The sequence below is a fragment of the Mytilus galloprovincialis genome, chromosome 4 (genome assembly GCF_965363235.1).
Source record: "Mytilus galloprovincialis chromosome 4, xbMytGall1.hap1.1, whole genome shotgun sequence".
Lineage (NCBI taxonomy): Eukaryota > Metazoa > Mollusca > Bivalvia > Mytilida > Mytilidae > Mytilus > Mytilus galloprovincialis.
This window is the reverse complement of record NC_134841.1, coordinates 4635164-4660091: the sequence shown is the minus strand read 5'-3', so window position 1 is coordinate 4660091 and position 24928 is coordinate 4635164. Positions and strand designations below refer to the sequence as shown.

The 24928-nt window shown below is 31.9% G+C and overlaps 2 protein-coding genes across 5 annotated transcripts in view; both read left to right on the top strand.

Annotated features, from left to right (window-relative positions):
* The window catches only part of LOC143071169 (aryl hydrocarbon receptor nuclear translocator homolog), a 34939-nt gene extending 21196 nt beyond the window's left edge, over nucleotides 1–13743 (top strand). For all 4 annotated transcript variants that reach the window (XM_076245314.1, XM_076245313.1, XM_076245312.1 and 1 more), the window contains exons 6-16: nucleotides 874–966; nucleotides 1462–1579; nucleotides 2348–2377; nucleotides 3572–3766; nucleotides 4109–4292; nucleotides 4735–4841; nucleotides 5302–5452; nucleotides 5826–6025; nucleotides 7328–7521; nucleotides 8891–8957; nucleotides 9543–13743. In XM_076245314.1, the coding sequence (XP_076101429.1) occupies nucleotides 874–966; nucleotides 1462–1579; nucleotides 2348–2377; nucleotides 3572–3766; nucleotides 4109–4292; nucleotides 4735–4841; nucleotides 5302–5452; nucleotides 5826–6025; nucleotides 7328–7521; nucleotides 8891–8957; nucleotides 9543–9838 (1635 nt within the window). In that variant the 3' untranslated portion in view covers nucleotides 9839–13743. The remainder of the gene's footprint in view (nucleotides 1–873; nucleotides 967–1461; nucleotides 1580–2347; nucleotides 2378–3571; nucleotides 3767–4108; nucleotides 4293–4734; nucleotides 4842–5301; nucleotides 5453–5825; nucleotides 6026–7327; nucleotides 7522–8890; nucleotides 8958–9542) is intronic.
* A 6983-nt stretch (nucleotides 13744–20726) lies between these two features.
* LOC143071168 (uncharacterized) lies at nucleotides 20727–24608 on the top strand. The gene is made up of 5 exons (XM_076245309.1): nucleotides 20727–20857; nucleotides 21335–21571; nucleotides 22819–22915; nucleotides 23245–23429; nucleotides 24073–24608. The coding sequence occupies exons 2-5, from the start codon at nucleotides 21341–21343 to the stop codon at nucleotides 24220–24222; spliced, it is 663 nt and encodes a 220-aa protein (XP_076101424.1). The 5' UTR covers nucleotides 20727–20857; nucleotides 21335–21340; the 3' UTR covers nucleotides 24223–24608.
* The last annotated feature ends 320 nt before the right edge of the window (nucleotides 24609–24928 follow it).

Below are 24928 nucleotides of genomic sequence, written 5' to 3'. Positions count from 1 at the left end.
TATTTATTACAGAAATAATTTTTATTAATTTATCTTTTATAACACTGTAAATTCAGAATTATTGCGAGGTTTTCATTAAATGAGACTGGTTGAGTATTGCAATAATAGAAACTGGCATTCTCAAATCACAATAATGAATTTCACATTTACACACAAAAATGCTCAAATTGATGATGAAAAGACTAAATTCAACTGATATTCAGTCATAAAATTTTAAGAAAAAACAAATGAAACTCCAATGTCAACTTTCCCCTTTCAAAAAACAAAATCATGAACAGAATCTAGGTGAATTTAATATTTTTATATCCCCATTTATGGGCATTTTGTTTTCTGGTCTGTGTTTGTCCATCTGTCCATCCATTCATCCATCCATTAGTCTGTGTGTCCTACTTCAGGTTAAAGTTTTTGGTCGAGGTAGTTTTTGATGAAGAGTCCAATCAACTTGAAACTTAGTAAACATGTTCCCTATGATATATTCTTTCTAATTTTAATGCCAAATTAGAGATTTTCCCCTATTTTCACAGTCCACTGAACATAGAATATGATAGTGCGGATCGGATGGGGCATCCATGTACTTTGGACATATTCTTGTTAAATAATTTTTAAAAAAGTGCTTAATCATCTAAAATCACCTTAAAGTAGATTAAATAGATATTCAAATACACACACAGTTAATAAGATAAAGGTGTAAAACAATGCCTTGAAAGTGTAACTCTAAAACTTAAAAGAAGATATCTAGTGAGAATCAAGCATACTTCATACTCAGATGATTGATAAAGAAAAAAATGTTCAACTATATTTTTGTTGTTTGGTCTATGTTTATCATGATAGGATTGAGAAGGAGGGAATGTAACAAGTTTATTTCTACTTCAGGCAGCAGATGGATTCCTGTTTGTTGTACAATGTGATACAGGGAGAATAATATATGTGTCTGACTCAGTGACACCAGTTCTTCACCAGTCTATGGTAAGTAAGAGGTTGTTAGTTTTCATATTAAAAGTTGGCTTTTTATTATTATGCTGTGAAGGACATTATTCTCTCTCATTAGTCCTCTAACATCCATCATTAACAGCACAGTTCAGCAATATTTAGGTCATCTTGAGATACATTTTATACTTGATCGACTTAAGTAATTTGCAACTATTTCTATATGGTGACATAGATCAATTCAAATTATGTGTGTCCGTCATTAAAAACAATTTTACATATTACTGTTTCTCTGATAGAAATGGCATTAACCAGTACAACCTCCAAGCAAGTTATTAAATGATTGGTTGTAAATTGTAAAATTTAGTCATATTCATGATCACACAAATGAATATATGTGCTTCAATCATAGGACTTTATTGCTAGTTCAATTTACACATGGATTATGTTTGCTGTACACATTTAATCTAATTTACCTCAATTTTTGAGGGAATTCTTTGGAATATAAACAACCATCATATATTATTTGTTTAGAATGAATGGTTTGGAAACTGCGTCTATGAACTGATCCACCCAGATGATATAGACAAAGTAAGAGAACAGCTTTCCACGACAGAATCTCAAAACACAGGAAGAATTCTAGATTTGAAAAGTAGGTAGAAATTATAACAGAGATAATTTCAAAATTCACACAAAAAGAGAGCCTTTAAATTTCATAATGTCATCATATTTTGCATTTGAATAAAAAAAAAGTCTAAGCAATATATGCAAATTGCAGGTAGATAGAAAATTAAAAAAAACACAACAAAAGTATGGTTCCTAACATATTTTAGATGTATACATTAGTTTATATCCCAAAAGCACAACCTATGTGAAATTACATCCATGTCCACTGTATTTTTGTCCATCTGATGAGTTAAGCCTTTTTCAACTGATTTTTATAGTTCGTTCTTATGTTGTACTGTTATACCACTGTCTCAGGTTAGGGGAGGGTTGGGATCCCGCTAACATGTTTAACCCCGCCACACTATTTATGTATGTGCCTGTCCCAAGTCAGGAGCCTGTAATTCAGTGCTTGTCGTTTGTTTATGTGTTACATATTTGTTTTTCGTTCATTTTTTTACATAAATAAGGCCATTAGTTTTCTTGTTTGAATTGTTTTACATTGTCTTATCGGGGCCTTTTATAGCTCACAATTCGGTATGGGCTTTGCTCATTGTTGAAGGCCGTATGGTGACCTATAGTTGTTAATGTCTGTGTTATTTTGGTCTTTTGTGGATAGTTGTCTCATTGGCAATCATACCACATCTTCTTTTTTATATAAGCAAAACAGTGTTTGCTTTTCTTTTTATTCTAGAACTTGAACTTGAATGTAAGCTAATGATATAGCTTTTATAAAACTTTATTATGTTTTTTTCAGCTGGAACAGTTAAAAAAGACAGTCATCAAAGTAAGTCCTTAGATCTAGTAAATAGTTAATACAAAATACAGTCAGCAAAGTTTGTCTGTGTATATCTAATCTATAAAGAGAGGTTTACCTTGCCTTGCCATCATATCAAAGATCAATTTTCACCATTAAAATTTTGTGATAAGATCTGTTTCTCAGATACCATAAGCATTTGGTCAACTTTATTTAGTGCAGGAGTGATTTGAATGTGTGCATGTCCATCTGGAAAGGTTTATCTAGTCTTTATTTTCATGGTTTATTGGTCAGATTTTTTTTTTTGTCATTTCAGCACCCATTAATTGTATATGGAATTCATGTGTTCTCCCAACAAATTCTGTATAACATCCTGATTAACAGTTGATTTTGAAATATCATCTTGTTTCCAAAAATTATGGCATCCCATTCATAGCACAATCTACATTTATAAACAAATAATATTTCTTTGATGCTTAAAGACTGAGAGAGGTATGATTTGTAGAATTAAGAATGTATTAAATATTTCAGCATCTATCAGACTGTGTATGGGATCCAGAAGAGGTTTTACTGTATAGTGTACTTATTATTTCAGCATCTATTACATTATGTATGGGATCCAGGAGAGGTTTTACTGTATAGTGTATTTATTATTTCAGCATTATAAAAATAGGATTGGGGAGAGGTTTTACTGTATAACGTATATATTATTTCAGCATCTATTAGATTATGTATGGGAACTAGGAGAGGTTTTACTGTATAGTGTATTCATTATTTCAGCCTCTATCAGATTGTGTATGGGATCCAGGAGAGGTTTTACTGTATAGTGTATTTATTATTTTAGCATCTATTAGATTATGTATGGGATCCAGGAGAGGTTTTACTGTATAGTGTATTTATTTCAGCTTCTATTAGATTGTGTATGGGGTCCAGGAGAGGTTTTATATGTAGAATGTATTTATTATTCCAGCCTCTATCAGATTGTATATGGGATCCAGGAGAGATTTTACTGTTAAGTGTATTTATTATTTCAGCCTCTATTAGACTATGTATGGGGTCCAGGAGAGGTTTTACTGTATAGTGTATTTATTTCAGCTTCTATTAGATTGTGTATGGGGTCCAGGAGAGGTTTTATATGTAGAATGTATTTATTATTCCAGCCTCTATCAGATTGTATATGGGATCCAGGAGAGATTTTACTGTTAAGTGTATTTATTATTTCAGCCTCTATTAGACTATGTATGGGGTCCAGGAGAGGTTTTATATGTAGAATGAAGATGGGTAATGTCCAGGTTGATCCAATGACAGCCAATCATTCCTTACGTGTCCGTCAGCGTAACACCATTGGTCCGTCTAATGATGGGAATCATTATACGGTTGTACATGTCACTGGGTATATAAAGAACTGGCCACCTTCAGGTAATATATTGGAGAAGTTATTTGAAAATATAAATTTTTATACGTCAATATTGGCATAAATATGCATAATTTAGATCATTATTATTTGTGTACTGATACATTACACAGTTCAATTTATATGGCTAAATTAAGACCTCCTGGCCCTACTTCTTATTTAATTATAACAGATTAAAAATTCTCCAAATGTTTACGCAAAGAGAAGTGCCTTTGATAAATATATACAAACACAAGAGGAGTTGATAACACAAAATGAATATTTCCTTTGAGAATATTACTGACTAAAGGTTTATAAAGTTATTTTTTGCCAATGTTTAATATTGTTTATTTCATTTTACTAAACAGGTGTACAGATTGATAGAGATCCTGATGAGAATTCTGGTCCCGGCAGCCATTGTTGTTTGGTTGCCATTGGTAGACTGCAGGTGACTAGTGCACCTAACTGTAATGATTTAATGGGAGCTAACAATGCCACAGAGTTCGTTTCCAGACACAGTATAGAGGGCAAATTTACTTTTGTCGACCAGAGGTGAGGATTTCAATACGACATTTACTTTTCTTGATCAGAAGTGATAGTTTCTTTTAATAAAACACATATATTTTTGTTGATCAAATTTGAGGGTTTCAATGAGATAAATTTACTTGTGAAGTATTAGTCACAAGTTTTAAAAATTGAAAGAATATTTTAGAAAATTATAAATCAAATCTTATTATGTGAAAATTCTTTGATGTGCAATTTTAAAAAAATGAGTGAAAACAAATTTCAAGAAGGTATATTTTCAAATGTATGAACCATGTTTATTTTGTTTTCTTCTTCTTGGCCAGAAACTTCCAAAATGTATTTTCTCAACCTGTGATGATATAAACATCAGTTAATGGGGAGATAAACCACTTCAATTTTAAAGTAAAAAATTAAATGTTTAAAATCCTCTTCAAGTTTAACATATAGCAATGCTTTATCTTTTTTTCAGGGTAACAGCTTTACTTGGTTATCAACCACAGGAATTGCTAGGAAAATCAGCTTTTGATTTTTATCACCCTGAAGATAAAACACACATGAAGGATACTTTTGAACAAGGTATAGTAATCTGGTATTGTAAAAGAGTTCTAATTAACAAAGTATTTCATAAAGCAATAAAGAAATTCATTCTACATACACCTACCAGAAGAATCAATTCCACATGTCTACCAAAAAAAAAAATCATTCCACATAAGGTTACTAGCACATGAGTCTACCAGAAATTGACTCCACATAAGTGTACTAGAAATTCATTCCACTTAAGTCTACTAGAAATTCACTCCACATAAATAACAGAATTCACTCACCATACAATTTTTTTCTATAAATAAAACACATTCCAAGCTGTGTCATCTGTCAATATGTATATAAAACATAGATTCCTTTCATCCATCTCATAAATATTTTTGGAAAAAACCTGTTTCTTCAATTTGTAGAGATATTTTCTATGAAAACTGTTTATATTACTGTGTTAAAGTTGAAAAGTCAAGTAATGTCTATAATGATATTTATATTTCAGTGTTAAAGTTGAAAGGTCAAGTGATGTCTATAATGTACAGATTTAGAGCAGCTAATAATGACTGGGTATGGCTAAGGACCAGTAGCTTTAGTTTCCAGAACCCTTACACTGATGAAGTAGAGTACATTGTTTGTACTAATACATCAGCAAAGTAGGTTTACTATAATGCATTCATTTATTAGTGCCAATCTTGACAACCCTTATCAATTTTATAAAAAACCAATGCCATTTCTGTATACATGTAGGTTGTAAGTTTTTCTCTTAGAGAGGGGGCTATATTGCATTATAAGAAATTTATCAATGAAAAATATACTCTTCAAGCTACAAAATGTATGTGTATAACAAGAAAATTATATCTGTTCTAAACTATCCATGGTGTTATTGTCAAAGTAACATATACAATTGGAGTTATCTTCCTTTGTCCATTTTTTCTGTTCACAATGCTAAGAAAAACAAATTTATTCATTTAGTGCTAACAACTCCTTAAGAATATGTATTGACCAAGTTTTTTATTTGTTTTAAAGAACAGCTCAACAAGGTTCAGCAGGCCCTCAGTCAGGAATACCAGCTGATCAGGCACAAGATCCACAGATAAATACATTTAGTAATCCACCTCGCCCATTACCTACAGACAATCTGGGCATGACATCCTCATCAAAGGCTGACTACACTAATCAGTATAGTCATCCAGAGGCTGCAGGGGGATATCCATCAGTTCTCACAAGTAAGTATCCAGAGGCTGGGGGATATCCATCAGTTCTCACAAGTAAGTAATCATCCAGAGGCTGGGGGATATCCATCTGTTCTCACAAGTAAGTAGTCATCCAGAGGCTGGGGGATATCCATCTGTTCTCACAAGTAAGTAGTCATCCAGTGGCTGGGGGATGGATATCCATCAGTTCTCACAAGTAAGTAGTCATCCACAGGTTGGGGGATATCCATCAGTTCTCACAAGTAAGTAGTCATTCAGAGGCTGGGGGATATCCATCTGTTCTCACAAGTAAGTAGTCATCCAGTGGCTGGGGGATGGATATCCATCAGTTCTCACAAGTAAGTAGTCATTCAGAGGCTGGGGGATATCCATCAGTTCTCACAAGTAAGTAATCATCCAGAGGCTGGGGGATATCCATCAGTTCTCACAAGTAAGTAATCATCCAGAGGCTGAGAATATCCATCTGTTCTCACAAGTAAGTAGTCATCCAGAGGCTGGGGAATATCCATCAGTTCTCACAAGTAAGTAATCATCCAGAGGCTGGGGGATATCCATCTGTTCTCACTAGTAAGTAATCATCCACAGGCTGAGAATATCCATCAGTTCTCACAAGTAAGTACACATTTCTAGCTTAATGTTTATTTTGACAATGAGATAATACAAAATTCAGAACTTACAGTTTATGAAATCATTAATGTATGTGAGCACTGACAATATGGAAAACGGTCTTTTAGGCATTTTGGTTAATTTTCAAATAGCTTTTTGAAAAAAACAGAACTAAGAAACTAATGTACCATGATGTGTATTTATATGAAATTCAACTCTATACTTGCATGCTACTGGAGGTTAAGCAACCAACATCAACCTATCTAATACTAGCATCTACTCATTTTCTCTGAATCAACCTCAAAATAGATATAAGAAGATGAGGTATGAGTGCCAATGAGACAACTCTCCCTCCAATTCCCAGTTTGTAAAAGAAAAACCATTATAGGTCAGTGTACGGCCTTCAACACAGAGCCTTGGCTCACACCGAACAGCAAGCTAGCTATAAAGGGCCCAAAAATGACTAGTGTAAAACCATTCAAACATTAAAACCAACGGTCAAATCTATTCAAAATTCTAGAAGCGAGAAACACTTATGCACATCAACAAACAACAACTACTGAACATCAAATGTCCAGTTAGATTACCTTTACTTTTCCATTGATAAGCACTTGTTGTTAAGGACTGATGGTGCAAATTCCAAGTCAATTAGTATTCAATTTTTACTTTGAAAAGAAGATAATCATGAGACATTATAATCTTTCATAGGTACAAGACAGGTAGGGCAGGACATGTATGGGTTTAACTCGTCTGCACAGATGAAGTACCCCTCTCCCAATGTGTCTGCCTCCATGTCAATGCCACAATCTGCCTCAGGGAGAGGAGGAGGTATGTCACATCTCAGGAGAAGTCCAAACCCAGAGAGTAGATGGCAAAATCAGGCAGGATTCTCACAAAATCAGGTTTGTATACATACACAATTAGACAATTAATTCAAAATTTGGAGTAAGATTGGCCCTTTTTTGATTTATTCATTAATGAATCAACATTTGATATAAAAAATGATTAAAAAAATCTAAAAGTGTGAGTGTTCTTACCAATGGACTATATGGATTTCAGCATGTCTGCTTTTAAAATAATAAGTATTATTTTTTAGACAGTATGAGTCTGGTTTATTTGCAAGATTTTTTATACAACCGCAAAATTTTTTGCTGTCGTATATTGGTATCACGTCATCGGCGTCGTCGTCAGCGTCGTCCGAAGATGGATGGTTTTCAGATAATAACTTTAGTATAAGTAAATAGAAGTCAATAAAATTTTAACACAATGTTTATAACCACAAAAGGAAGTTTGGGATTGGTTTTGGGGTTATGGTTCCTAAGGTTTAGGAATAAGGGGCCCACAGGGTCCAAAACAAGCATTTATCTAGTATCAAGACAATAAGTTAAGTTAAGTATTTCAATTGTTCTGAAATTGTACCACAATGTTTAATACCATAAGTAGAAGGTTTGGATATAATTAAAGGGTTATGGAGCAAACAGTCTAGCTTAAAAAGGGGCCAAAAACAAGCATTTTTGTAGTTTCAAGACAATAAATTAGAGTAATCTTTTTTTGTCCAGAATTGTTGAATCACCTAAAACTAATGCTTTATGAAATCTTTGAAAATCGGAGTTATCTTTCTTTGTCCAGAATAATAATTGAATCAACTTAAATCAATGCTATATACAATATACAATGCAATATTCACTTTTACTACCAACTGATAAATAAAAGTAATCTTTACCATTCAGTGATTACAAGCACTTTGATTACCATTCTAGGGTTATGCACCTTTACAAGTGGAAAAATTGAAGAATTTTTTCGTTTCTGTTCTCTTAACTTAAGTTTGTGACTGTTTGTCTCAAATAAATTTAATGAAATGTGTATATAATGCTTATTACCTCTAAACTCAGTTTAAGTTCAATTTTTGGCAGCTTCACTTTTACAGTTTTTGAGTTATGTCCCTTTATAACGTTATATGCTAGCGGGGGCATCATCTGTGTCCCTTTGGACACATTCCCCATTTATTTTTTTAGAAGTTACTATTAATTAATATTAATTTTAACCATGACTGTATGACATTTTATATTTTGATACTTTATGATGTATTTAAATGAGTAGTTATTGTTGCAAACTCCATTAGAAATTTGAATTGAGATCATTTTTGGAATATATCATTTAAAAATATACACAATTTAGTTGAGTAACTATTCACTATGTATGATACAGACTTCTGTATGTTACATTTATGTATAATTTATTTATTGAAATTGTATATTTTATTTATAACAGGCAGCAGATTATACCAGCAATTCACAGTCAGGATTTTCTCAGATAAGTCCCAACAGTTCATCTCCAGGTAAATATCACATTTATTACACTGAAAGCTTTCATAATAATAAGGTATAATTTCTTAAATCATTATGTTAAAAATCACATAGATTTAAACAAAGTTAAACAGTTTGAAATAAAGTATTCCTAGAATTTATGTTGTTCCAAGGAAAACAAGACCATTACCGTGCCTGGATCTGCATCACTTTATGCAATTGATTGAGGTAAGCAAGAAAACTGTGACAAAAATTTTCATTGTACAGTGTTTCAAAAGATTAGCAAACAGGAAGCAAATGCCAAATTATTTTGCTGGCTTCAACTCAGCATTCTCAAGCTCCAGACAAAATATAGAATTATACACTAGAGTAGAAGCCAATAAAAGCCTGACAAAAAATTTCCCCAAACAAGTAGTAGCTGCATCACAGATCTAAAATTGACTTACACACTATAACTCAATGTATCAAGCAGCAGACCTTAGATAAAATCAGTTTCTTTTGATAGAAGCCAAGAAAACTGTTATAAAAGTCTTCCACCTAAGGTTTTTTAAAAAGACAAATATATTAATATGTTAGATTTATTGTGTAAAAATAAACTGGCTATTTTGTTATTTCAGCAGGTGCCCCTACTTATACACAGCTAGGAAGTAATCAAACAGCACCAAATTCACAACCTAATTCATTCTCTCATTCCTCCGCTGGTGGTTCTGGACCAGTTATATGGCCGAATGCTTCTCATTGGCAGGGAGGTGGAGCAGATGTGTCACAGCAGCAGACACAACCTCAACAGCAGACGACACCACAACAGCAGCAGCAGCAGACAGAAGAATTCAGTGACATGTTACAAATGTTACAACAGCCTGGAGGACCAGAATTTAGTGATTTTACAATGTTTAATCCTCTAGGTGATTAAGATAATGATATTGGGTCTAAATGTTTGTGTATGTGCCATTGTTGAACCACGAAAATGCTTGCCTGAAAGTTTTAGGATACAGTTTCAATCACATTTCTATTAAACAAGTATTTATATTCAGTACAATGATAAGACAACACTGTATGAATTTATTTAATGTTTTTGTTGCAGGATTTACATGTTACTAGAGAACATACAAATTATTGTAATATTGAAGAAATGTGTATTTTCTTTTACTTTTGAAAATATTAATTATGAAATACATTTATTAAATAATTATTAATGTGTCCATAGCTTGCAGGACAGTACTTGTTGTTTTCTGTTTTCACTCAAATCTCCTTTTTAAAAAAAAATAAAAACATATTCAAATCACCTTAAAAAAATATTTCAAAAAAGTTAGAAAGATATATATTTTTAATAATATCCAATGAAAACGGAACACAGGGTAAAACTTAATACAGTAATGCTGATTTTTTTTCCTTATTGTTATTCATTTGTGTTATTGCCTATAAGATACTTAATTGTCCTGTCGAAAATACTGTCAAATTTTTAGCTCCTACAATATTGAGAACTTGGAACAGTTATGATTTTGTTTTGGTCCTAATTTAAACAAACTGATCCAGAATATTTGGATCAGTGTTTTGTCCTTTGGTTTTGCCATGTGATTATGGACTTTCCAATTAGATTTTCCTCTGAGTTCAGTATTTTTGTGATTTTACTTTTTACATTGTAAAAGGAGGTTAATTTTATAGCATTTAGTCACTGAAGAGATGAAATTCTTTAATAGCTAAACAGTAGTTTTTTTTCTCTTATATAAGAAGAAAAAGAAGAAAATTATATAAAAATGGTTGAACTTTAGTTTCTCAATAGGGTTCATTGTATATGTAGGAGTAGATAAATCTTATAGCTGTTTTATGTCTATTCATATCCAGGTCTATATTCCAGGCTAAAATTGATGGAAGGGTTGGATGCCACATTATCCTGGTTTATATTCCATGCTAAAATTGATGGGAGGGTTGGATGCCACATTATCCTGGTTTATATTCCATGCTAAAATTGATGGGAGGGTTGGATGCCACATTATCCTGGATTATATTCCATGCTAAAATTGATGGGAGGGTTGGATGCCACATTATCCTGGTTTATATTCCATGCTAAAATTGATGGGAGGGTTGGATGCCACATTATCCAGGTTTATATTCCATGCTAAAATTGATGGGAGGGTTGGATGCCACATTATCCAGGTTTATATTCCAGGCTAAAATTGATGGGAGGGTTGGATGCCACATTATCCTGGTTTATATTCCATGCTAAAATTGATGGGAGGGTTGGATGCCACATTATCCTGGTTTATATTCCAGGCTAAAATTGATGGGAGGGTTGGATGCCACATTATCCAGGTTTATATTCCAGGCTAAAATTGATGGGAGGGTTGGATGCCACATTATCTTTTTACTGTAGGTAACAGTGGTCTGTGCATTTGCAATTCTGTTACATATGAAATTAAAAATTAGGGTTGCTGGGTATGAAAAAAGTGTTGTCAAACCAAACCCCCTCTTACATTTTTTTGGGGAATAGGGTTCAAAGCATGCAGTGGTTGATAATGTGAAGTATAAATGATAAGTATGCCCAGAGGTTCGCTTACCGCTAATCTTTTGTCTAATATGTCAACTATTTATATTGTTATTTATACTTGTAAAATTTCATTGCCTATTTTACTTCAGATAAGATTTATATTTTGCAATTTAAAACTCTAACATTTATCACTTCTCTCACACTGTGAGTTATATAATGACATGCTGCAAACTGTTTATATCTTGTTATTGTCTGAAAGTTAACATTGTTTGTTGATGGATGAATGTTTATCGTATTTTAAGAAACTTTAAGTCATAGTTTTAATCATTGAAATTATCATTTTAACTGTTTTATATCAGCTTTTTTAGATCATGTTTGTTATATGTAAATGTTTGTTGTAGTAATAAAAGTACATGTATGTGCAATTAGGTTTCATAATATTATTTTGTTGAATTACTTAATCATCATTGATGAAAATTAAACATGGTATGTACCTTGCTTATCTTATCACAAAAAAGGAACAGTTTTTTTTTTATTTAGCAATGTTTTACTTATTTAACAAGAATATGTTTATATATTGTCTTGCATTCAACAAGTCCATTTCATATAAGACTTATAAAAATTGATGTACTTTTTCATACATGTATTTTTTTATATCTCAAAACACCTAACTATGGTTTAGAATACAAGTCTACTTGTTACATTTAGGTTTACAATTTTTGCATATTGCAATGTATAATTTTTCTAATAAATTGTTTTATTTAAACATTTGTAAAAACTCATTTACACATCTAAATGGCTAAATGTATTTTTGTGTGGTAAATGTGACATCACAATAACTATATATCCATGATCTGTCCATGTATAGATCTCATTCATTTGATTCATTCCTAGAATTATGCACATTGCAATCTTTATTTCCTATACAAGCAATTTAGTTATTCACATATTATATAAAACATTATAAGAACTCATCATATTTGATAATGCTTAGAAATTGTTCAGTGATGTTTATGACTTTTTTGATAAGGGCATTGGAAAAACACATTGCAATATTTTTATTGTAACTAACATGTTAAAATGAAAGCATATCAGTAAAACATTTTTATGATTCAATGAAATATTTCAATGAATCATTTAAATACAAATAAAGAGATATGTGGGATAAGATACACCTTATCCCTATTTGTCCGCCATTACTGGATATCACACAGGTTCCCGTAAATTTTTGACGTCACAAAACAAAATATCTGACGCCACAATGTAAAAGTGATTGTTGTATGCGTCAAAAGTTCAAGTGGCCAGGTCAGCCGGGATTAGCGATAAGGTGTATTCATCTAAGTATGTGTTCTTTACAAAGTTCAAGAAAGTGGAAACATAAGTAAGAGATATTTCCATTTGTACAAGTACAAATTATCCATGTTAAAATGTTTTAGTATAATTTGACTACATTATATGCCTTCATTATTGGTATGCTTATTATTAGATCTTTTAGATTATTTATTTAAATAGTAAAGATTTGTTTGAAACTTAACTTTTTCAAAATTAATGGTTCTTAAGATTTTTTATGTAAAAGAAATAAGTTACCGTCCTTTTTTTACTTTGTGTATGTAGAAAGTTCAATTTATAAAGAACATTGCAGAAGAAACAAGCATTTATATAAAAGGTTGTTTTCTTTAAATATTTAAAATCTATTAAGGACTTTTATATGAAAGCTGTGCTCACATATTTTGAAATATTTTAACTCATTTAACCATTTCTTCACTGGAATTTTCAGCAATTTTCTGTTTTTTGACAAAAATGTATTTGAAGTATACATGAAATTAATATTGAATATTTAATATTGTTCTCTTTGAAATAAGAAAACATTGTGATTTTGAAGTCATTTAATGATCATCTGATTTGTATTGTTTTTACATATTTATGAGCAGATCTGAATATTTTATACATATTCATTAAAATACATTTATAGAAAATAAGAAAACTGTTTTAAAAAATCTTTTATAGTTATTTTTTGGCCAGATGGTTATGCATTTTATAAAACTGCAAAAATCTGATTAATATGCTTCATATGTTTGGGGTTTTTTTTCAAACAATAGGTAAAGAGAATATTTCCTGTGGTTGTTGGTAACCCCTGGGACCAATTATGTCAAACCATAAATATAGAATACTATTTCTGTTACTTTTGATCATGTTTTAGACACTGCAGTAATAGTAACATAGGTGTATGACGGTGCAATCATTTTATTGATAATTTATATAAGATTATGTTGATGTATATATATTGATTGTCAAATGAATAAATCAAATCAACTCATATGAAGAACAAATTTGTTTATTTTTTCTGCCTGATGAGGCATTGAAGGCAGAGGGGTCTAAGAATTTCATCTACAATACCCTTGCCTGTCAACATTGAGGCTATGAATTTTAAGTTTGCATGTGTCAGGTGTGTTAAAACTCCAATCTTGATTGACTAGAATTGTTTTCCTGCCGATGGTCATGATTCTTTACAGGCATTTGGGGCTTCCACCACCAATAAAATCTGGCTGAATGACAGTTTTAGAATATTCTGAGAACAAATCTTGAGAGTTCAATTTATAAATGCATCGTTTTAGTTCTGTATACAGTATATCAGTGTTTTTTTGCATGTGTTTAATATAAGCTTTGTTCGCAGTAGCTATAAAAGAAATGTGAAGATTTCACCCAGCGTTAATTTTCCTACATATTCTCAGATTGATCAAAATTTGAAATTTTATATATTATACTGTTAAATATGGAGTCTTTTGTGTTGTTCAACAGATCACAAGAATGTGAAAACTTAATTAAAATCTTTTTTTTTCTTCATAATAATTAAATTAGCTTTAAACATACATGGTTTAGTCGTAAATATTTGTGATTGATTACCAATCAGTTTTGTGCTACTTTCATCTTTAACAATGCGATACAGTTATATTTTTGTGCGTATTTTCCCATTCAGCGAAAAATTATACACTGAAAATCTAACATGCCCATTTTGTCAAAAAATTGTGAAAAAAAAGTCGATGCAAAAAAATTTATCAAGAATTACTAGTAGCTGGATTTCGATATTTTGACATTTTTTGGTGCTATATATTCCATTACAAATTATTGAAATTTCCCTTGATATCCAGACTATAGCATCCTATGTCCCTTTATCCATAATGATTGTTAGCTCCTGAAAGCCAGTTTGTCTTATGAAACATAGATTGGAATGAAATTCATACAGAATAAAGATAGTGGGAAAGGGTAGGAGCTTTTTGATTTTGGGAACAAAGATCAACTTCAATTTCTAAAATAAATAAATTTGAAAATGGTTTCCTGATGGCTTTATGAATTTTGCTTGCTTGCTGGGAATGAAAACTTAACAGATGGAAGATTTATGGAAGGGAAAAAGCCCAATGATTTTTAGGTTAATAAATCAAAGGTCAAGGTCACTTTTAAAAGAATAGAAAGAAAATGTTTGCAGATGGTAACTGGATTTTCTCTTCCTGGATTTAAATGACAATTATTTATATAGGAGAAATTGAGAATTTTGGATTCCGTATGTGAAAAGTCAAGGTTACTGATACTCAAGTAGACGTTTATTTACAGTTGGTTTTCCAGATTTTTACAAATATAAAGTGTATCACATTTATACAGGCAAATATAGCAATAAAAGAACATGATTATTTGTCAATACAAGCATACTTCATTTTAAGCCTTTGAATTTAAAACATTTCGAAATAAATGTTCAGTTCAGGGAGTATCTGAAAATGAAATCTTTTGATAGGAATCACACACAGATCGATAAAAAAATTAGTGTGCTGATTTTTTTTAATTAGGAATTCGTCTGAATTGTTGCAACTTTTCTTTAATACAAAAAGACATGAATATCAAATGATCTAACAATTCATACGAGACTGTTTCCACCATACTTTATCACTGATTCTTTGAAATTTATGCACTTAAAAATCTGATATAATTTAGTCTATTCAAACTTGAAAAACGTTTTACGAAAACTGCTGCATGATACACTGCAGAACAAATTCAGTGTAGGACGGAATAAGAGTTGCAACAAGCTTGGTCGTTTGATGTGTGTTGAGAGCTAAAGACAAGTTTGGTCGTTTGATGTGTCTTGAGAGCTAAAGACAAGTTTGGTCGTTTGATGTGTCTTGAGAGCTAAAGACAAGTTTGGTCGTTTGATGTGTCTTGAGAGCTAAAGACAAGTTTGGTCGTTTGATGTGTCTTGAAAGCTAAAGTCAAGTTTGGTCTAAAGACAAGTTTGGTCGTTTGATGTGTCTTGAGAGCTAAAGACAAGTTTGGTCGTTTGATGTGTCTTGAGAGCTAAAGACAAGTTTGGTCGTTTGATGTGTCTTGAGAGCTAAAGACAAGTTTGGTCGTTTGATGTGTCTTGAAAGCTAAAGACAAGTTTGGTCGTTTGATGTGTGTTGAAAGCTAAAGACAAGTTTGGTCGTTTGATGTGTGTTGAGAGCTAAAGACAAGTTTGGTCGTTTGATGTGTGTTGAGAGCTAAAGACAAGTTTGGTCGTTTGATGTGTCTTGAGAGCTAAAGACAAGTTTGGTCGTTTGATGTGTCTTGAGAGCTAAAGACAAGTTTGGTCGTTTGATGTGTGTTGAAAGCTAAAGACAAGTTTGGTCGTTTGATGTGTCTTGAAAGCTAAAGACAAGTTTGGTCGTTTGATGTGTCTTGAAAGCTAAAGACTCAAAATCTGCAATAGATCATATCACGATACAGTATACAAATAATTCAAAAAGCACGACAAAGACTTTAAAAACCAGCAAACTGATTAAAAAACTTGAAGTTGATTAGGAAGTCCGTCGTTTGATAGCGTAATAGAAGTATTTCACTACAGAGGAGTATGTAATTTATAACCCCACATACACCATCTACTGATATGAATAAATGACCATACCTTTATAAGTATTAGATTGATTAAGCACCTATATTTGGACTATAATTGAAATAGGCTATTTTATGTTGATATCTTCGTGCTGCCATTTGCGCTGAAACAGGATATGTGGCTATGTTAATAAGATATGACAGTAACTAGATTTATTGAATGCATGTTGTTCAAATGGCGATTCAAAGACCCAATATTCTGACAACGTACTGTAGACTATATTTTATATTATTTGTGTCCGCCAGTTTTATAAAATTTTGATATTTGCCGCGTTTATGTAATAGGTTAAGACTTTCAAATACAGAAATAACGTCAGCAAGGCCGTAGCTACCCTTGAGGCAAGTGAGGCAATTGCCTCACTAAAATTTCGACACTGATTATTCTTTTTATACATATATATAAATATAATAGTCATTTGTTGTTCTGTCTCAACCTTAATTTCTATAACTTGTCATCATTCCTTTTAAACTATTTTTCCTGGATATAACTCAGCATCTCAACGGGTGATGTTTCTCGATTACAGTAACGATAATTTCCATGGATCTTTATATTTAAAACAGGCTCTTGCAGAAAAAGGAAAAGCGACACTGAAGGTAAAGAAGGAATAACTCTAGTAAACTATTTTTTTTTTGTGAACATAGTCTGAGTATTGCATATAACTTCATTAGAACAATCCAAAAACATTCATTTCTACGTTTCACCAACTTTTGACATATCAAGTACTGGGCATCGCAAGGGGGAGTCCTGTCTGTGTATTCATTTCACGAACTTTAATCTTTCTCTTTACAGATAAATAAAATATAAAGAATATGAAACATGAATGCATGGATTAGTTTTTATCCATGTTTCTTTAACCTAAAAAATTGAAAAAATATCCCATATTCCAATTTGATATTATTGAGGAATGGTATCTACAATGTACCTTTAACACAGGATTTTGTCTTTACTTATTCGGGACTACGGAATTTCGTTTCTTTATATTCGGGGTTTCGGAATCGGACACTCCTACCCCTAACCCCTAAATTTATAGATTCTGGAACTAAAATACCACCAACTATTTCCAGAAATAATTTGAAACTACATGTAAACGTCAAAAACTCCATTCCAATTCCCCTGTGCCCATATCATATTTACTATAACTCTATAGATAGAATCATATACATGTATCTTATCTCATTCTATCCCTAGTTTGTCTACTCTTTGTCAGCATAAAAGCGAGTTTAATATTTTGTAACTGCGATTGTATGATGGTGCTTACAGGAAAGCTTAATTCCCTTTTGCAAACAAAACTGTTACTACCGATGCTACCGCGTACCGAATTGCTGATGGAGAAGGAATTGGAAGAAGACATTGATCATTGTGTTGATGATAATGTGCTACCTTTATAAACATTGACTGCCCTGAAACGACTGAAAAGTTGGAAAAGAGCATGCATGAGTGGCGAAAGATTGTGCGATCTTGCCATGCTCCATGTTCATCGCGATAAGGATATCAGCAGACCAAATTATGATTCTGAAACGATTTGACTGAACCGGCCATAGAAAAATTTGGCAAACTCTACTGAATCGATGGTTGTTCTATGTTCTGGCAGCAGACTCAAATCAGTGATATTTTGATGTTTATCTAACATATATATTTAAATAAAGTTTTTAAAAATTTGGTGTTAAATTCTTAAAATATGAAAAATTTATATAAAAAGTGTCCAAATTCAAAACATTATCATACTCTCTGAAAATGCCTAGAATGCAGGATTTTGCACCATTCATTTTATACCCTCCAAAAAAATTTTTCGCCTCGCTTCGCTCGGCTCAATTATTTTGCCTCACTAAAATAAGATGCCTAGCTACGGCCTTGAACGTTAGTGGTATTTGCGCGTGACCACACTATGGTTTTGATCCCATTGAAATCTAAAAATATCTGTGATTTATAAACTACAATTACATGAAGTCACACTGATTTCAAGAAACAAAAAGTAATTAATAACTACAACCAAAATCATTTATTTTAAAAGAAAGACATATCCCAAAAGTTAATTACTGCTCTTTGCACAATTTAGTGTATTTAAGGGGCTTATCCGGCACCTTCTTTGATCAAACTACCATAGGGATCACAATAATGATTGAAGATGTATTTCATTAGCTTGCGAGTAAACTACATTTTCAATGTATGTACTATGGGTCAACGGATACATTGGTTTGCTTGAAACGCAAAATTGAGAATTTATAACGTATTTACACCAAATTTACAGAAAAAATAAATGAATATATATCTACAAGATTTATCGCATTTTTTACATGTAAACATTGCAGATTTATTAACATTTATAAACGATTTCAGTTGATTTTCTGTTCGATGTGATAGAAAAATCAATCTTTTATTCACAGTATATTTTTGTATCTTTTGATAAATTGGAAGCTACTAAGATGATCCAACACAGCATACATTTGCATGTAGTATTGATCTTTCTATACAATATAACTATATTAAAACGTGTCTTATGTTAAACATTTCAAAATCGTTTTCCACGTTTTCCCCATTTGTAACAATAAGACATAGTACGTGTACATTACAACTCATCTTCACCAGATGGTACAGAGATTGATTGCCCTGGTCCTTTATAATATTTCACGTGGTCCTTAAGAAAACATCACGAAATAACATGAATAAACAGCCACGTCAAAAATCAGTTAAAAACTAATAAAATACGGTTGTGAGGTCGACTAAAAGAGATAATTGAACCAATCTTGATATACGTCCTATATTTTAAATCTGAGTGTTTAATTATTACTTTATATCTCCAATTTTCATAAAAGTTACTAGATACAGCCCAGAGTTTGAGATGTCATTAGTTTATTCGCTTTATGACCGTGGACAATGGTCTCTTTTCTCTGATGTACAATGTTACTTTTGCATAGGTACTATTTCTGTACTAAAAATCTGTAGAACTTGAAATTTATTTTTTATATTACGTACTACAGATATTTAGTACAGAAATAGTACCTATCACAAAGTATAGCTGCGTAAGACAGTAGTCACTATTTTCAAACATATTTGTTCGTAATTAGTCCAGTTATGCTTCCGAAATGATAGTTAAGTCGATTGCCTCTTAGGCAAACTGATTTAATTGGAATAATCTTTTTTGCATGCAAACTTGTTGTAAGTTCAACAAAAAACATCCTCAATTAGTTGGCAAATATCAAAGCCAGATTAACCATATTTTTTTGTTGGAATTGAAATGAGTGGAATGTCCTTACTTGAACACGAGTCTATATATAAATATATAACGTTAACATAAAAGCCTGGTTTTACAAATCCTCACCCACTGTTTAAACTAAAACAACTTCTGAATCATGAATCTGACTGACTTTTAACAGTAGTCGGTGACTTTATAAAGCAATCTTTATAGTTGCGAGCATATCAATCAAAAGATACATCCACATTACTAGGTTTTTGTTTTATGTTTACAGTTGTATTTTGTTATATTTAGATTTATTTGTTTGACCCATACAGGTGTAAATTGCAAATAAAAGTATAATTAAGTTAACCTAGGGTCTAACCTTACCATAGCCGAGATGTCAAAGTTCACCCGACAACAGAAATCGTGCAAAAAAGGAACACTAGTTTTCTCTAATTAATTGTTTTGCATTTCGTTAGGATCGTTATGCTGGGGCCTTTTTTAAAAGCTTAATATACGGTATTGGTTTTACTCAATAGTGACGGTAACCTTTGGTTGTTCACACATCCTGCCTTTAGTCTCTGTTGGCTAGCTGTTTCATTTACAACCATACCATACCTTCTTAAATGTACATTGGTATTTATAAGACTTGAAAAAATCATTTTAGCAGTGTTTAAATCCCGATCATTAACTTTGTTGTACAATAAACATATCCATCTAGTAGTTACCTCTGTAAATCTAATGTCAGTTTTGCAAACTATATTATCCATATTAAAGAAGGATTATGAGAATCCATAGAATACAGAATGTACATATAAATATATTGATAGTATAAATAATAGCCATTGCAATGAAATTGAGTGCATTCCAGAATATCAATTTGCGTCAATGAAAAACATATAAAGCCATTCTTGCTTCAAATGGGATTATAATACACAAATTTGTAATTGGGGATTACAGAAAATTTATATGATTTGTAATATTGACAAACTTATAATGATTTCCGTTTAGTAGTCTTAGTCTCACTATATCTGTTCCTTCTGAGACTAAATAACTTCTGACATTGCTCGTTCAAACTTAAAAGTATAATTTGACAAATGGCTGGGTTAAATGAACAGTTTGCCACGTTTATTCTTTGCCACATGCATCTTTGATTTAGTTCGGAACGTGTACCGATCGGATATGTTTTTATTGACTCCTCGTAACAGATGTTTGGACACTGATTCGTTGTGATGTAGTCGTTTTCGTGGCCGATTCTTTTCCTTATAAGAAGGAATCGAACATTGATGCGTTCACTTTGTCATTTAACTGTCATCTTATCTTGTCCTCAAGGATAGAAAGAAAAAAACAGGTAGGCTTAATTTTTCTCTACGGTAATCAAATTTCAAAATGATAAAACTAATTTATTAGTATTTGGTATTCCTATTTAATTATTTTTACATATATGAACGAAATAAAATGAAATTAAAAAGAAATCAATTTTAATTGACAATTAAGTATTAATATCGTCTTTTATATATTGGTATTTTTTTTATTCAACGAAATCTAAGTAAAATTTTCCAAGGTAAACTGTTACTTTCAATGTTAATGCTATTTAATTACAAAATTGCTACCGACAGCATTTTTTCTTTTCTTTTTCTCTGATATACTAGTACCAGTTTTAAAATTTTGTTTATTTAATTTGCAACAGTATTGATATGTTCTTAAAAAAATAGTATTGCATATCTTTTTTTTCCAAATAAAAATGTTACTTCTGTCTCTTTGAGTTCAAGATATACCATAGGAAAACGATGGTAGAAATACTAACCGTTTCCATGACTTTTTTCAGCCCGTCATGGCAGCTTGGTTAAATTTAGCATCAGTTATTGCAGTGCTCTTCTCACTTGCAAATGCTCACAAAAACTACACAGTAACAGAGGAAATCTGGTTTGATGTAGAAGTAAAGGATCATGATGGATTAGGAGAGGACTATAGAGGCAGATTTGTTGTGGCTGTATTCGGAGATAAATGTCCCATGACCTCAATGAACTTCCAGTCACTAGCTAAAGGTTACAAAAGAGGAACAGTAAGTTTGATATTATCTTATATTGGAATACTAAAATCAGGACGCTTTCGTATTCAAAATGCCTACCAGAAATACATCTATTGCTTTTCTAATGTAATATGCTTAATAATTCAAAACAATTCACCCAAAGTTGTTAAAAAGCTAGTTAATTATTAAACAGACCACAGGTGTTGTTACTGCAAACGAAAGACTTGAAAATTGGACTTTTCTTCTACTCCGCTAAACATGCGGAATTAATTAATAAGAGCAAAGATTAGTCGTCTTGGAGTCAGTACATAGTGTCTGAGTAAGGTGACATTTCTTTCATCGAACCGTTACCTTGTGAAACAGAACATTTATTTTCCGTCTCGGTCTGTCTGGTTCATATTCTATTGCATTGACATGTTCTTGTCTTGAATATGCATTATGTTTAGTATTGGACGTTGAACGGTCAACTTTGATGCATATGTATTGCCGATCATTTTTACTTTTTAATATCACTTTAGTAGTTATAGCTAATGCTATATATAATTCAAGGTTTATTTAAAGTAGAATATTACAAGTAAAAAAAGCGCTAATAACCAATCCAAATTGAAAAAAACCCGTCGTCTTGTAAATTGAAAAAAACTGTCTTGATTAAAATTCCAATACAATCGTTTTGCCTGATAAAATTCAATTAATCATGTTTAAATCTACAAAAAGCGTTGATGTATTGAAAAAATTCAGATCTTTTCTCCAATAAAACAACATGTTGCGCATAGATCATATCTTGATAGACCAAATAATAAACATATTTTTAATCAATGGGTTTATAGAATTTATAGACTTGGGCTTCAATCCTTTGTTGTTAAGGCGTAGCAGATGTGTCAGTCAATATATAATTTGCACAGCCACGTAGCCAAACTGAAATGCAACCTCTTAGTTGATGAAAAAGACATAAAAAATAAACTTAAGAAAATAAAGCATTAAAGATGTCTGCTATTTTTAGATGAAATCAAAATAGTTTTTAGAAGATCTACATGTATAGAAATATATTTATAAATTTTAGGCTAATTTTAGGAAGATAAAATGATATGAATATTATGACACCACACTCAGAAAATAAATTTACCAAGAAATAGTTTAAGAGCCCCCTGCATAACAATACTATGCTGGCCAATATTTGCTTACATCCATTTCATTCAACACTGCTGGATAGATGTCTCGTTGGCAATGATACCACATATTACTATTTTTATATTTATTTGCATTTATTTTTCTTTTTACAGAAGAAACAATTGAGTTACAAAAGATCACCAATTCACAGAATTGTTCCCGACTTTATCATTCAAATGGGTGACATTACTATTGGAGATGGAACCGGAGGTTAGTATTTTTATTCTCCTGAAAAATATTGCAGTTTGACTTCCTTCAAGGACTCTGGCAAGCAATACATTTATAAGCCAAATACGTTGCTATCAAATGTCATATGAGCGTTACACTAAATAATAATAACTTTAAAAAATAAAATAAAATTGAAATATATAAAACTTTGTCTATTTCTTGAAAAATTAATATAGTGTCGACAGTTAACATTCCGTATAGTATACAGACCATTAACTTTTTTCAAAATTTGATGCATACCCCACTTTGTTTAAAGGACGATTGATAATTTTGGAAGTAATATATTTTGATATCTGCCGTATTTTTACCAGGTGAAAGTATCTATGGACCAACATTTGTTGATGAAAACTTCGATATCAGCCACAAAGCCGCCGGATACGTATCCATGGCTAACCACGGAACAGACACAAACGGCTCACAGTTCTTTATTCTCCTCAACAAAGCAAGATGGTTGGACGGAAAACATGTTGTATTCGGAAAAGTTATTAAAGGAATGGTAAGTCTCCATTATTCTCAAGATTTTAGATATGTACATTGTTCTTTTTCAATGAATAATGAAAATAAACAGCTTAAGACATGTACTGTATGTCGAGTGTACAAATGCCATACCATGTCCAGTCTGTTTTTGTTAGATGTTTTCCTGCAACTTATCTGTATATATATATAGTATTTTCGTATGTTGTTTTGTTACACAACTGTTTCAAGTTATTAAGAGAGGGTTTGCGCCTTTTTGATTATATGTGGTTCATCTAAAAAATTGAGCATTAAAATCAAAAAAAGATTATTTGCTAAGTTCTATGTCATTTAGTCCCTGGTAGAGAGTTGTCTCGGCATTAGCAATTCTACCACATCTCTTTGTATTTTGCGGTTATGACGTCCGCGATTGCTTCTTCTTTGCATAAATAATTATAGATAAACATTGCTTAATATAAAAAGAAGAAGATGTGGTATGATTGCCAATGAGACAACTGTCCACAATAGACCAAAATGACACAGACATTAACAACTATAGGTCACCGTACGGCTTTCAACAATGAGCAAAGCCCATACCGCATAGTCAGCTATAAAATGCATAGTCAGCTATATATTAATGCTAATTACTTGAATAAAGTATTAATATGTGTTCGTTTGATTTGTAGGATGTGATCAGAACCATTGGTGAAGTACCAGCCGATTCCAGAACAGCTGTTCCAAAGAAAAGCGTTAAAATTATTGACTGTGGAATCGTAGGAATTGAAAAGAAATATGAATTAACAGAGGCTCAAGCTGCAAGTGACGAAGATTTATAAACATTTCCCACATTAGGAATCGTTAATAAATTAAATCATTCGCATGACTCAATTCCACATGATCATCAAAATGTTTTACAAGAATGTTTTCCATACGCGTGCTTGTGACTATTCTTATTTTTGTAGAATTGTAAACAAATATATGTTGTGATATCTATCTTTTTCTTCTTCTATCAAACTTCTTTACTTTATAGCATAGATAGCCACTTTATATAGCCAAATAGCAGCCTGCGGCTGTGTACTTAAACCTGTAAATGAATAATAATATTAAGGAGAAACGATAGAAACTGACTTCGATCTAGAACTGTCAAGTCTAGCCGTGCAGTGATAATCAGGGCCGGATGTGTGCAATAAAAGCAATCGAAATAAAATTGATTATTTATAAATCTGTCTTTTGTCCTTTGCTTTATGGAATATGAAAGGAGCCCCTCGTTATAACCATACACAATGATATAACCTTGCAATTTGGTATGAAGACACAAACATCAAACTCATTGTTTAAGCGTTTTCAGCACCTGTCAGAAAAATGGTTTTCGTTCAAATTTACTAGTTTCAGTTGGCCTGGGTTCACCGATAGAAATGTCTGGTGGCTGTAGTATATGACATAGGAAAGTATAAATTTCACATTTGTTAACTTTTTACTAGTCTTAAGTTCTAGTTAAAATTGCTGGTCTTTATAGTTAATTTACAAGTTAGTTTCAGGCCC